General features: G+C 40.6%; 1 protein-coding gene across 2 annotated transcripts in view; it reads left to right on the forward strand.

Moving 5' to 3' along the window:
- The window catches only part of LOC126298438 (guanine nucleotide exchange factor C9orf72-like), an 86165-nt gene extending 75228 nt beyond the window's left edge, over positions 1-10937 (forward strand). For both annotated transcript variants that reach the window (XM_049989766.1, XM_049989764.1), the window contains 2 exons: positions 3912-4062; positions 9579-10937. In XM_049989766.1, coding sequence (XP_049845723.1) covers positions 3912-4062; positions 9579-9674 — 247 coding nt within the window. In that variant the 3' untranslated portion in view covers positions 9675-10937. The remainder of the gene's footprint in view (positions 1-3911; positions 4063-9578) is intronic.
- Positions 10938-12677: the final 1740 nt, after the last annotated feature.

Raw genomic sequence — 12677 nt, forward strand, 5'->3', positions numbered from 1 at the left:
CATTCATGTAAATGCACATGGTGAATGCAGATTAGAATTGTAGGAAGAATAGTGATACCAAAACTCCTGGTAGATTAAAACTGCATGTTGGACCAGGACTTGAATCTGGAACCTCTTGTTTTTGCAGGTGAGTGCCCAGCCGACCAATCCGTCTGAGCATAGCTCGTGTGACCCACCATTGCAGCTTTACTTCGGACAGTACCTTATCTTCTACCTTCTGAACTTTCTTCAGTGTATCTCCAAGTGCGGGCTAACGCACAGTTTTAATGTGCCAGCAAGTTTCAAATCTGCATGTACTCTGCCGCAGAGTGAAAAATTTTTTGTTCCAGAAATAAGTGATACCATTTTGCAAAACTTAGTTACACAAATTTGAAGACCAAGTATTCGAGGAAGAGTGTGCAGTAATTCACGACACCTGGAGTCAGATTCATATTTTGGATCTTGGCAGGCAAATCTATTCTATCCGAACAGTGAAAGCTTGGACTTGTGTGTGTCTCTCACTAGTTTTCCAAACCTGACAGAAGTCTATTAGTGAGAGAAAGGGAAGTTCACCGGCAGAATGCAAAAATTTGTGCTATATATATTAAAAACAAAGATTCCAAGACTTACCAAGCGGGAATGCGCCGGTAAATAGGCACAATGAATAAAACACACACAGAGAATTTCGAGCTTTCGCAACCGGCGGCTGCTTCGTCAGGAAAGAGGGAAGGAAAAGGAAAGATGAAAGGATGTGGGTTTTAAGGGAGAGGGTAAGGACTCATTCCAATCCCAGGAGCGGAAAGACTTACCTTAGGGGGGAAAAAGGATAGGTATATACCCGCGCGCGCGCGCGCGCGCGCGCGCACACACACACACACACACACACACACACACACACACACACACACACACACACACACACACACACACACATCCATCCATACATACACAGACACAAGCAGACATATTTAAAGGCAAAGAGTAAGGGCAGAGATGTAAGTCGAGGCGGAAGTGTGGAGGCAACGTGAAAGACAGGTGAGGTATGAGTGGCGGCAACTTGAAATTAGCGGAGATTGAGGCCTGGTGGATAACGAGAAGAGAGGATATATTGAAGGGCAAGTTCCCATCTCTGGAGTTCGGATAGGTTGGTGTTGGTAGGAAGTATCCAGATAACTCGGACGGTGTAACACTGTGCCAAGATGTGCTGGCCGTGCACCAAGGCATGTTTAACCACAGGGTGATCCTCATTACCAACAAACCTGTCTGCCTGTGTCCATTCATGCGAATGGACAGTTTGTTGCTGGTCATTCCCACATAGAAAGCGTCACAGTGTAGGCAGGTCTGTTGGTAAATCACGTGGGTGCTTTCACACGTGGCTCTGCCTTTGATCGTGTACACCTTCCGGGTTACAGGACTGGTGTAGGTGGTGGTGGGAGGGTGCATAGGACAGGTTTTACACCGGGGGCAGTTGCAAGGGTAGGAGCCAGAGGGTAGGGAAGGTGGTTTGGGGATTTCATAGGGATGAACCAAGAGGTTGCGAAAGCTCGAAATTCTGTGTGTGTGTTTGTGTGTTTTATTCATTGTGCCTATTTACCGGCGCTTTCCCACTTGGTAAGTCTTGGAATCTTTGTTTTTAATATATTTTTCCCATGTGGAAGTTTCTTTATATATATGCGCCTTTGAAAGTTGTCATAAATAATCCATCTAAATATTAGGAAAAAAATGCTCCATACCTAACAACTTAACACTACTGGAGGAATAAGTGACCTCTATTACCCATTAATAAGGCTGCCAGTGGCTCAGGAATGAACTCAATATGCAGCAACAAAAGTTTTTGATTGCTTTCCCCGTAACATGAAATGTCTTACAGGTAACAGAGCAAGTTTTAAATCTAACCTAAACTGATTTCCCCTGAACAACTCATTCACAGATGAATTTCTGTTGAAAAACTGGTAGCCTGTTAAAGAAAAAACTAGTTTTTAAGTGCAGTTGCAGGACTAGGACTAAAAATCTGTTATAACGTCACGTTGAACACACACATTTCGAAACGATACAATACATATCAGTCACTGAGCGAGTAGACAATGCAAGACGTGTACACTGTAACATTCGAATGAGCACTGAGTCCAAGTCTATCGGCTGCTGGCTGGTTGGCCGGCCGCTGGCCGCTTAGGTGGCGCGGCTGCTGCATGGCTGGCAGACAGCGCCGCATGTATACAACGCGTGTAATTGCACGGTGGCACTTTGAATGATCGGCGAGCCACAACAAAATCATTGTGTTCATTAATGTTCACAGTAATCATGTGTACATCTCGTGTAAATTGGCTCATTCCAAATTATTTGGATGAAAGAATCATTTGAGTGATATGTGGAAGACATAGCTAACTAAGACTGAAGAATCGATTGATTCTGAGGCATACATGGGGAATTGTGCAGTAGAGCTTTGCCTTCTCGTCACAGTTACATGTTGCATATCAATAGTATTGGTTTTATCAGGCATCTTAAAAATTGTATCAAAGGCAAATTTGATAGAGCAAACTAATATATTATAAGACAGTATTGCTGGCCAAAATGGACCTTCAGAAAGTGAAGTGTGTGTGGTGCTAGAACACACTACCTAGCTTCTGGAACTAATGGTTCCTCCATCACGGTGGGAAGAGGGATAGGCTGCGGAGGGCTAAAGAGGGAATTCATGTCACCCTAACACCCCAGGATGAGAAAATCCCACCTGTAGAAAGGATGAGGGAAGACAAAATGTGAAGGGGGAGGTTTCATAGAGAATAGGGATATTCGTAAGCAGTGTGCCAGAGGCAAATACTAAATTGTTCTGGTGACAATACTTGCGGCCACACAAATGGGGAAATCCCGCAACGTAAGTGACTTTGACAGATGTGTTTTGATCCAGTACATAGGAACAAGCATCTCGTACCTGGTAAAGGTGTTTGCTGGTTCACGTGCTACTTTTCCTGTGCATCTGTGGAAAGTGGTTGAAGGTTGGAGAAGCCGTAATGCAATGAGATCTCGTATGTCCATGCCTATTTACGGGAAGTGGTTGTCAGAGGCTTGCCTGCACTGTAAAGTGGGATAGGTGGCAGTCTGTTCCAAATTTGGAGATGGAGTATAGTGCCGGTGCAGGCACAAGTGTTTCAGAATATGCCATCCGGGGCACACACAGTTGACATGTGGCTCCAAAGCAGGTGACACCCTTGGAACGCCTGGTTGTACAAATCATGTTTCTTGTTACACCAGATCTATGGTTGTGTTCATATATGTCATCATAACGTCTTCCCTGATGGTGATGACATTTTCATCAGGTAAACTGTCCATCTCAAACTTCCAAAATTGTACTTCTGTAGTTTAGGAGAATTATAGTGAATTCACATTGTGAGGCTACCAAATTCAACTGATCTTAATCTGACGAAAACCATCTGCAGAGCATCTCAAATAAATTATTTGTGTCGTGAAAGATGGTAACTCCAATTTGTGTAATGTTTGTTGTATTATGTTGATTGAGATAATGTGTGTCTTTCACAGCTGTATATTTGCACTTGAAATAAGCTGCAGAAAGAAAAATATTCTGATATTGCTCATAACAGTTTAAGCATATCTGTCCATGTACATTTTTTGCAATGGTTGTTCTTCGTCAGTAAATGGTAACAAGTTTCACAACTGTGTGTCTACACTGTGCAGAAGACACTACTTTCATTTTTAACCCCAACTTGGCATTCCAGTTGTTTGTTTACTTTCATTTTTAGTGATGCAAGATGGTAGCAAACAAAATTCTGTTGTAACATCTTTCAGTCTTTGTTGTTGTGTTTGTTTACATCTTTTCTTGCATTTTATTTGCACTTACTCTTGTAGGTTATCTTTTTTTGTCATTCACCAGTACCCGGGAGGACCAGGAAGAATTATTGTTATATTTTAATTCGCAGATATGCTGAAATAGTTTCATCTTCTGTGTTTGGTTCTCCACCCCATCGTCACTTCTTGATGAAGTGCTTAAATCTTGAAGACAGTGACTTCCGCATTGTTTTGGCTGCAGCTGAAAAACTGAAGCCCGGAGTTTATTCATATATATTAAAGGTAAAATCTTTATACTATTTATGCAGAGAAATTTAACTAAAACATTGTATCATAAATGGAGGACTGTTAATATGATACATATGTAATGCTTTAATTACTGTACATTGAAATTTTGAAAATCATTAACAGTTGTGAATATATAAAGCTATCGAAAACCCTTTTTGTATATTTTGTTGAACTGAAGGCAGATGATGTAGCTGTAAGGAGATGGTACCTACTTAATTACTGGTGCTCTCACTCCGACCCTCCCTTCCTTCCTTCCTTTCTTTCTCTCTCTCTCCCTCCCTCCCTCCCCTCTCCCCCTCTCTCACACTCCCCCACCCCCACTTCCTTTCTCCCCCTTCCCTTCTCTCCCTCCCCTTCCCCATCTCCCCCTCCCCACTCTCCCTCCCCTTCCCCATCTCCCCCTCCCCACTCTCCCCTTCCATTTCCCCCTCCCCACTTTCCCCTTCCCCCTCCCTCCTCGAAACACACTTAGGTGTCCTACACCCCCCCCCCCTCCTCCACACACACACACACACACACACACACACACACACACACACACACACACACACACACACATATATATATATATATATATATATATATATATAAAACAAAGATTCCAATACTTACCAAGCGGGAAAGTGCCGGCAGACAGGCACATGAAAAAAACACACAAACACACACACAGAATTACTAGCTTTCGCAACCGATGGTTGCTTCTTCAGGAAGGAGAGGGAAAGACCTTTAAATATGTCTGCTTGTGTCTGTGTATGTGCGGATGGATATGTGTGTGTGTGCGAGTGTACACCTGTCCTTTTTTTCCCCTAAGGGAAGTCTTTCCGCTCCCGGGATTGGAATGACTCCTTACCCTCTCCCTTAAAACCCACATCCTTTCGTCTTTCCCTCTCCTTCCTGAAGAAGCAACCATCGGTTGCGAAAGCTAGTAATTCTGTGTGTGTGTTTGTGTGTTTTGTTCATGTGCCTGTCTGCCGGCACTTTCCCGCTTGGTAAGTATTGGAATCTTCGTTTTTAATATATTTTTACCATGTGGAAGTTTCTTTCTATATATATATATATATAAAACACACACACAGAATTACGAGCTTTCGCAACTGGCAGTTGCTTCGTCAGGAAAGAGGGAAGGAGAGGGAAAAATGAAAGGATGTGGGTTTTAAGGGAGAGGGTAAGGAGTCATTCCAATCCCGGGAGCGGAAGACTTCCCTTAGGGGAAAAAAAGGACAGGTGTACACTCGCACACACACACACATATCCATCCGCACATACACAGACACAAGCAGACATACACAAAATATGTCTGCTTGTGTCTGTGTATGTGCGGATGGATATGTGTGTGTGTGTGCGAGTGTACACCTGTCCTTTTTTTCCCCTAAGGGAAGTCTTTCCGCTCCCGGGATTGGAATGACTCCTTACCCTCTCCCTTAAAACCCACATCCTTTCATTTTTCCCTCTCCTTCCCTCTTTCCTGACGAAGCAACTGCCAGTTGCGAAAGCTCGTAATTCTGTGTGTGTGTTTGTGTGTTTTGTTCATGTGCCTGTCTGCCGGCGCTTTCCCGCTTGGTAAGTCTTGGAATCTTTGTTTTTAATATATTTTTCCCATGTGGAAGTTTCTTTCTGTTATATATATATAAGATGATGTAAATAAAATAGAAAGAAACTTCCACATGGGAAAAATATATTAAAAACAAAGATTCCAAGACTTACCAAGCGGGAAAGCGCCGGCAGACAGGCACATGAACAAAACACACAAACACACACACAGAATTGCTAGCTTTCGCAACCGATGGTTGCTTCTTCAGGAAGGAGAGGGAAAGACGAAAGGATGTAGGTTTTAAGGGAGAGGGTAAGGAGTCATTCCAATCCCGGGAGCGGAAAGACTTCCCTTAGGGGAAAAAAAGGACAGATGTACACTCGCACGCACACACACACACACACACACACACATACACACACACACACACACACACACACACACACACACACACACACACACATCCATCCGCACATACACAGACAAAATATGTCTGCTTGTGTCTGTGTATGTGCGGATGGATATGTGTGTGTGTGTGTGTGTGTGTGTGTGTGTGTGTGTGTGTGTGTGTGTGTGCGCGAGTGTACACCTGTCCTTTTTTTCCCCTAAGGGAAGTCTTTCCGCTCCCGGGATTGGAATGACTCCTTACCCTCTCCCTTAAAACCTACATCCTTTCGTCTTTCCCTCTCCTTCCTGAAGAAGCAACCATCGGCTGCGAAAGCTAGCAATTCTGTGTGTGTGTTTGTGTGTTTTGTTCATGTGCCTGTCTGCCGGCGCTTTCCTGCTTGGTAAGTCTTGGAATCTTTGTTTTTAATATATATATATATATCACCTTGTGGATTGGATCAAGACACATGGTGTTTCATAATTACTGAGACATTATGGGAACAGATTCAAGATCACTGAAGAATGTACACAACTTACAGTAGCTGATATATAGGTAGCCTTAACAGTGGCAATTTTATCACTAAAACAAAGTTTGCCATGTAACATTTTATGTAGAACTAACAGGAGGCACCATACATTAAGAAAATTCAGCTACCAGATGTAATTCAGGCCACTTCAAGGATGTGACAATGGTGTGGTAAGTGAAGTACTTGTGGGTAAAAGAAAACATACAGGTTTGATTATAAAACATTGACATCAAACTACTTTCATAGAAATTACACCTCTCCTAGCAGTAATTTCAAATATATTCCTCATAAAAAAAAAAAAAATCTGGGTTTGGTCATCTAATGTAAACCTGGTCACACTGTGATGATTGCTAATGTTCCAGTTACTGCTCTTCTAACCTAACCTAACCTAACCTAAATTTTTACATTCTACATTATATTCAAAATTACACATATTACTGAACAAACGACCCCACAGCTAAATTTCAGGTTTTTGTGGATACTGCGAACAATGTTTTTCCTCCATCATGACACTGTACACCAACATCCGTGTGTTGACAGAACTCTTTGTTTAGTTGAAAGTAGCCTCACCGCTAAACCAATACTTCATAATAAACAATAATATGTGCCATGAAGTAGCCTATGTAGTTATTATGAAAGTTCCACAAACATTACAACATTTTTTAAAAAATCATTTCATCTCTTCATATCTAGCCCAACAACAGAAAAGCATCATTCTTTTAACACATACCTCACAGGTGCAATGAGAAGGAACAGAAAATACTTGCCATGTGGTCATCTGTCTACATGTATTGTAGATCAGGTAAAGAATTTAGGAAAACTTGTGCTTCTCTGTGGATTCATGTGCAATAAATCACAGTCAGTCAATCTTGCTTACTAGTACATCTCCTATGCTTCATGCTAGGTAAAAAAACTGTTCTCAGTTGCCTTTCATTAAAATACCAGGCATAATAAATATGTTGCTGGCATTCACTAACAAAAGGCATACTATTATTTAGATGAACAGGTGTCTGTCAAGTTGTGAAAGAAAGTTGTTTTCAGTATCATTGCTAGAACGTTATGAAAAAACCACATATTTTATGTAAAGAAAGCCTAATCCTAACTGACAAATCAGTATCACAGCTGAAGTCCAACAATGAAATGATTTGCAAACCAGCAAGGCTTTCAAATAAGGAATTAAAACTCCAGTACAATTCTCATAGATACGTGTCCTAACAGCAGTAGAAGTTTAATGTGATATTTTGAGGAAACACTTCTTACTAAAGGGGTAAAACTATCAGTAAATACAACCTCAACATGGCCATTTCCTGTTGAATACAAAAGTCAAATAATTGGATTTATCAATTGCCATATATTCTTGAGAGTCAATGGAGAAACAGTTAGGACAGTAGCTACAATTAAATTATATGCACTGGTGTGCGAAATGTATGGACAAGAATAGCTATCGCTTGTTACAAAAATAACTATCGCTTGTTTGACACTGCCAAGTAAGAAGGAAGGAAGATTGGTTTTGATGTCACAACGACATCTAGGTCATTAGAGACGGAGGCACAAGCTTCCTGGTATTTGCCTAGAGTGATTTAGGAAAATCACAGAAAACCTAAATCTGGATAGCCAGGCACAGGTTTGAACCATCATCCTCCCAAATGCTAGTCCAGTGTGCTAACCACTGTGCCACCTCACTGGGTGTCACTGCCAAGTAACATAGCTCAATGAAACTTGAACTGTACATAGAAAGAACTGCTACAGTATAGTACAGTAGGGAACTGAAAGAAATATGGAGTGAGATGAATGATATCGTGCTTTTGTCTCAGACAGTAGTTGCTATAAAGCTCATGCTTGATGGGATTTAAATAAGGGGAACAAGCAGGCCAGTCCATTCACCAATTATCGTATCATTCTAAGACTTCCTCCACCTCTACTGTTCAATGCTTGTGCACACTGTCCTCCACAAAAATGAATAACCATCTTTCGCAACACGGACAACTGTGAAAGCTGTTGTAAGAAAGTCAGTGCAGTTCTGGAAGGTACCGATATGGATGTGGAGCCGTGCAATCTCCAGAGACGTGACCAGCTGCGCTAGGTTTCTCTGTTGAGGATCTGTGACACATACAGTCCAATCAAGGTGGTCCCATAGATTCTCAGTTGGATTTAAATCTGGAGTGTTTGGTGCTCAGAGTGTTACAGTAAGCTCATCCTTGTACTCTTTGAAGCATGCAGGTACACTGCGAGCTGTGTAACACGTTGAACTGTCCTGCTGTTTACATTTGCTGAACAGTCATTGAGGAAACACTGTTGATAACCTGTTGTTCCTCTGGGTGGTCAGTTGCTTAACAGTTGCATGTCTGTTCGCCTGTACACATCTCCACAGCCACCGTTCTCCCCAGTCATCTATGGCCTGGTTTTGGATAGCACTGTTTTACCATGCACAGTATACTTTAGCCATGGCAGCGGAAGAACAGTTTACAAATCTAGCTGTTTCAAAAATGCTTCTGGCCTTGGTCCAAAAGCTGATGATCGTGCCCTTTTGTTAGTCAGATAAATTGTTCATTTCCCCCTTGGGCATAAGTTTAGAATAGTGTAATTTTCACTTTTTTAGGCAGATGCTTTATATCAGCAAAGCACTTTTTTAATTTTGATTAACAGCAATATGTTAAAAATAAAATTTCCTGAAGGAACCTCTTTAAAAAGGGGGGGGGGGGGGCATCTTATACTTAGGTAAATATGATGATTAAGAAAAAGAGTTTTTGTTGTAAGTTGCTGTTATGGAATGGAACCAGTGTTCATACTAGAAAGAAAGGGAGAACAGTATCATTGAGAATGCAGTCATCTTTTAATAGAACTAGAAACATACTGTGGACAAGTAAAAATAGAAAAATTGGTAGTTCAGAGGCAGGTGGTAGAAAGCTTACCAGTATTTGAGAACTTATTAAAAACATAATGGTGCACTTAAAGATTCTGAAATGGGAATACAGCACTCTTTTTGGAAACACTTTTCTTTGGGGTATTATTCTTTTACACCTGTACTAATAACAAGAAGCTAAATTATGATTTCTATTTTACAGCCACTGCAACTGCCGAGAGAGGATACACGGAGCCAGATGCAACAGATATGGGTACAGGAAGTTCCTTTTGTTGAAACGCATCCCCATGACTCCTAAACCTTGTTATTTGTTACAGTAAACTTGTGTAAAACTTTGGCTTTCAATTTATAAATTCTTAGAGTTCACTGTAGCATTATTTGCCTGGCTGTGAGGAATGTTTGGTTGTTTGTCATGTTATGAAAGCTCAGAGTTATTTTAAATGTTAACATTGTTCTATTGTTGTATATCTTTGAATAAGGTTATTGTATTTTAGAGGTTTAAGACAAAGAAATGTTCAAAATATTTTTAATTGAGACAATACTACATAAAACATTTCAATGAAAAAACTGAAAATGAAAACATTTTTATTTTGTAACACAGTAAGTAATTAGCAGTAGTGTGGAAAGGGCAGATTGTTACTCCCCACATTAAGGTGGCACTGAGTCACAGACAGGCACAGCGAAAAATGATACTGTAAATATTTAAGTTGGTGGACAAAATCCATCCTCAGAAGCGCGCGCGGCGCTCGCCCACACACACACACACACACACACACACACACACACACACACACACACACACACACACACACACACACACACGGCCACTTTCTCCAGGTGCTAAGGTCCAACTGTGACTGCATCTGATGTGAGCAGCAGTGCACTGGATTGGGTGGTACAGGTAAGGAGGAGTTGTGTAATTGGATGTTCGCTGGGTAGCAGAATAGGGATTAGGGAGGAAAGATTGTAGTGCTGCCTTTGTGGATGTACAGGGGCATGTTAGGGATGGGATACGGCTGCTAGGTGCAGCATCAGGAAGCTGTGCTGAAGGGGGCAGAAGTACAGCATAAGAAAGAGCTTGTAGGCACATTGGCATGATAGAAGGTGTATGTGTGTACTGCTGTGGGAGCAGGGTACATTTTACCAAGTGTGTGTAAGTTGTTGTTGTTGTGGGTAAGTGCTATTTCTGAGGAAGAACATTGTCAGAAAGCTTATATATTTCTAGTATTCTTTTTATTGTACCTGTCTGCAGTTCAATACTTCCTTTATGTGTTAAGTAGCAATCTCATCCTTTCTACATTTTTGTTATCCCCTCCTGGACTTTCTCCAACTGGAAATTAATTTTATCTCCAGTTAGCAGTTGTTGTTGTCGTTGTCATAAAATGTTGCTGTTGTTCTTGTTTGTGTTTGTAAAATAGTCTTTTTTTTTAATGTAGTAGTGTATGTGTATTAAATGAAATATTCCAACTGTGATTCTATAGTGTTTTGTAAATTAAAAAGTGCTCAGAAAATGTACTGAAATTATATAATCCTATTAAAAATAAATTTATCCATACAGAAATACTCATTTCATCTTTTCAGTCCCATAAAAAGTGTCTTTACTGAACACTGTGATGATACAACGAAATCTCTACTTGAAGTGCTATAGGTACGGTAATGCACGCTCACTGCCCCTTCCTCCAGGTGCTTTGGTTGTGTTTACATGTGCCACCACACTGCTAATCCCTTTGTGTTCAGGCATTTTAAGTTGTGGTGACAGATACCATAGTGCTCTTGATTTGTTAATGCACTGAGTCACAGTTCTTCTGCTATGGTTTTGTGTTGCTATTTTCATATAAGTTTTTTGTCTAAGGTTCAGTTTTGAAAATAAATCTTGAAGATTCTCACTAAAAGCAATGTGAGAATGTTCTTTTCACTGGCGATGATAGTGATGAGTCTTCGACAGGCTCTCGAAGGAACAATCATAAGCCGTGTACCTCTGTATGTGTCTACAAGAGATAGAAGTCCTTGTGTGTGTGTGTGTGTGTGTGTGTGTGTGTGTGTGTGTGTAGTTTTATGGGTGTGCATGCGCATGTACATGAAGTTTATGAGGAGGCTGCAAGAAAAGTGGTTTTAGTTCATTTATGCATGTGTTGAACAATTCAGCTTCAGAATGGAAGTGTGTATTAGAAAGTTTCCAACATCTCCTCATTTTTCCTGGTTAGTTGTAACAGACGATGTGATGAAGACTATAGCAGTTCAAATAAGTCGATATACAGAAAGACAAATATGCCAGAATCAGTACATTTTTTTATTGTCAGTGTGGAGAGAAATGTATTCTGCCTTTTGTTATTTGTCTACTTATGGCTCACGTGGAAAAACTGAAAATTAATGACTGCTACTGGTCCAGAGACATACTCTTGAACATGCCAATTTTCAGTGAAATTATGTCGAGAGACTTTCGCTGTTAATTCTGAAAATTCTTTACTGTAGTGACAATGCTGGCCACAATGAAGGAGAAAAGTTGTACAAAATTGAAAACATTGCTGATAAAGTTAATAGAACATTTCAAAAGGGCATTCAGCCGTATCAATATCCCTGCCTATTGTTGTTGTTCAAAGTCTGATTATTTTTCAAACAGTATAGGCCTTCCAAACTTTGTAGGTTTGGAATAAAAATCTTTATGCTGCATTGACAAAAACATATTGTTTTTCAAAGGTTGATTATCTTTCAAATAGTATAGATCATGCTGTGTGACTGTTAGGCTGGTTTCAATAACAAAGCCATATTTGGAATGGGAACACACTTAATGTTGGCAATTGATATTTTAGCCCAGACCTATTCCTCAGGCTTCAAATCATGGAAAAACTGCATGTGGTACTGTTCATAGAAATAGCTGTAATGTGCCAAAACTGCAGGACAACCAGAAATGAGGAGAAAACTAGTTTATGTCTATTGACATAATGCTTGATATGAAGTGGAATCACATTAGAGAAGTGGAGATACTCATCACCTATAACACCAAAGGAATCACTAATGTGGGAAAGACTGACAGGAACACTATTAAAAGATCAATAAACCATGATATGTTGTATATTGCGACTCAATAGTGGGAACTGTTAACTGAATTGATATACTACTGAGTTTAATCAACTCAGAACAAAAGCCTGTGCAGTAGTACAGAATATTCTTTTCCACATACAGGACCTGTGCTGTTTCTATGTTCATGTTCTCCACAGATTAAACCGACAGAGGTGGCGCAGTGGTTAGCACACTGGACTCGCATTCAGGAGGACGACTGTTTAATCCCGTGTCTGGCCAT

This window comes from Schistocerca gregaria, chromosome X, assembly GCF_023897955.1.
Source record: "Schistocerca gregaria isolate iqSchGreg1 chromosome X, iqSchGreg1.2, whole genome shotgun sequence".
In the NCBI taxonomy this organism is placed as follows: Eukaryota; Metazoa; Arthropoda; class Insecta; order Orthoptera; family Acrididae; genus Schistocerca; species Schistocerca gregaria.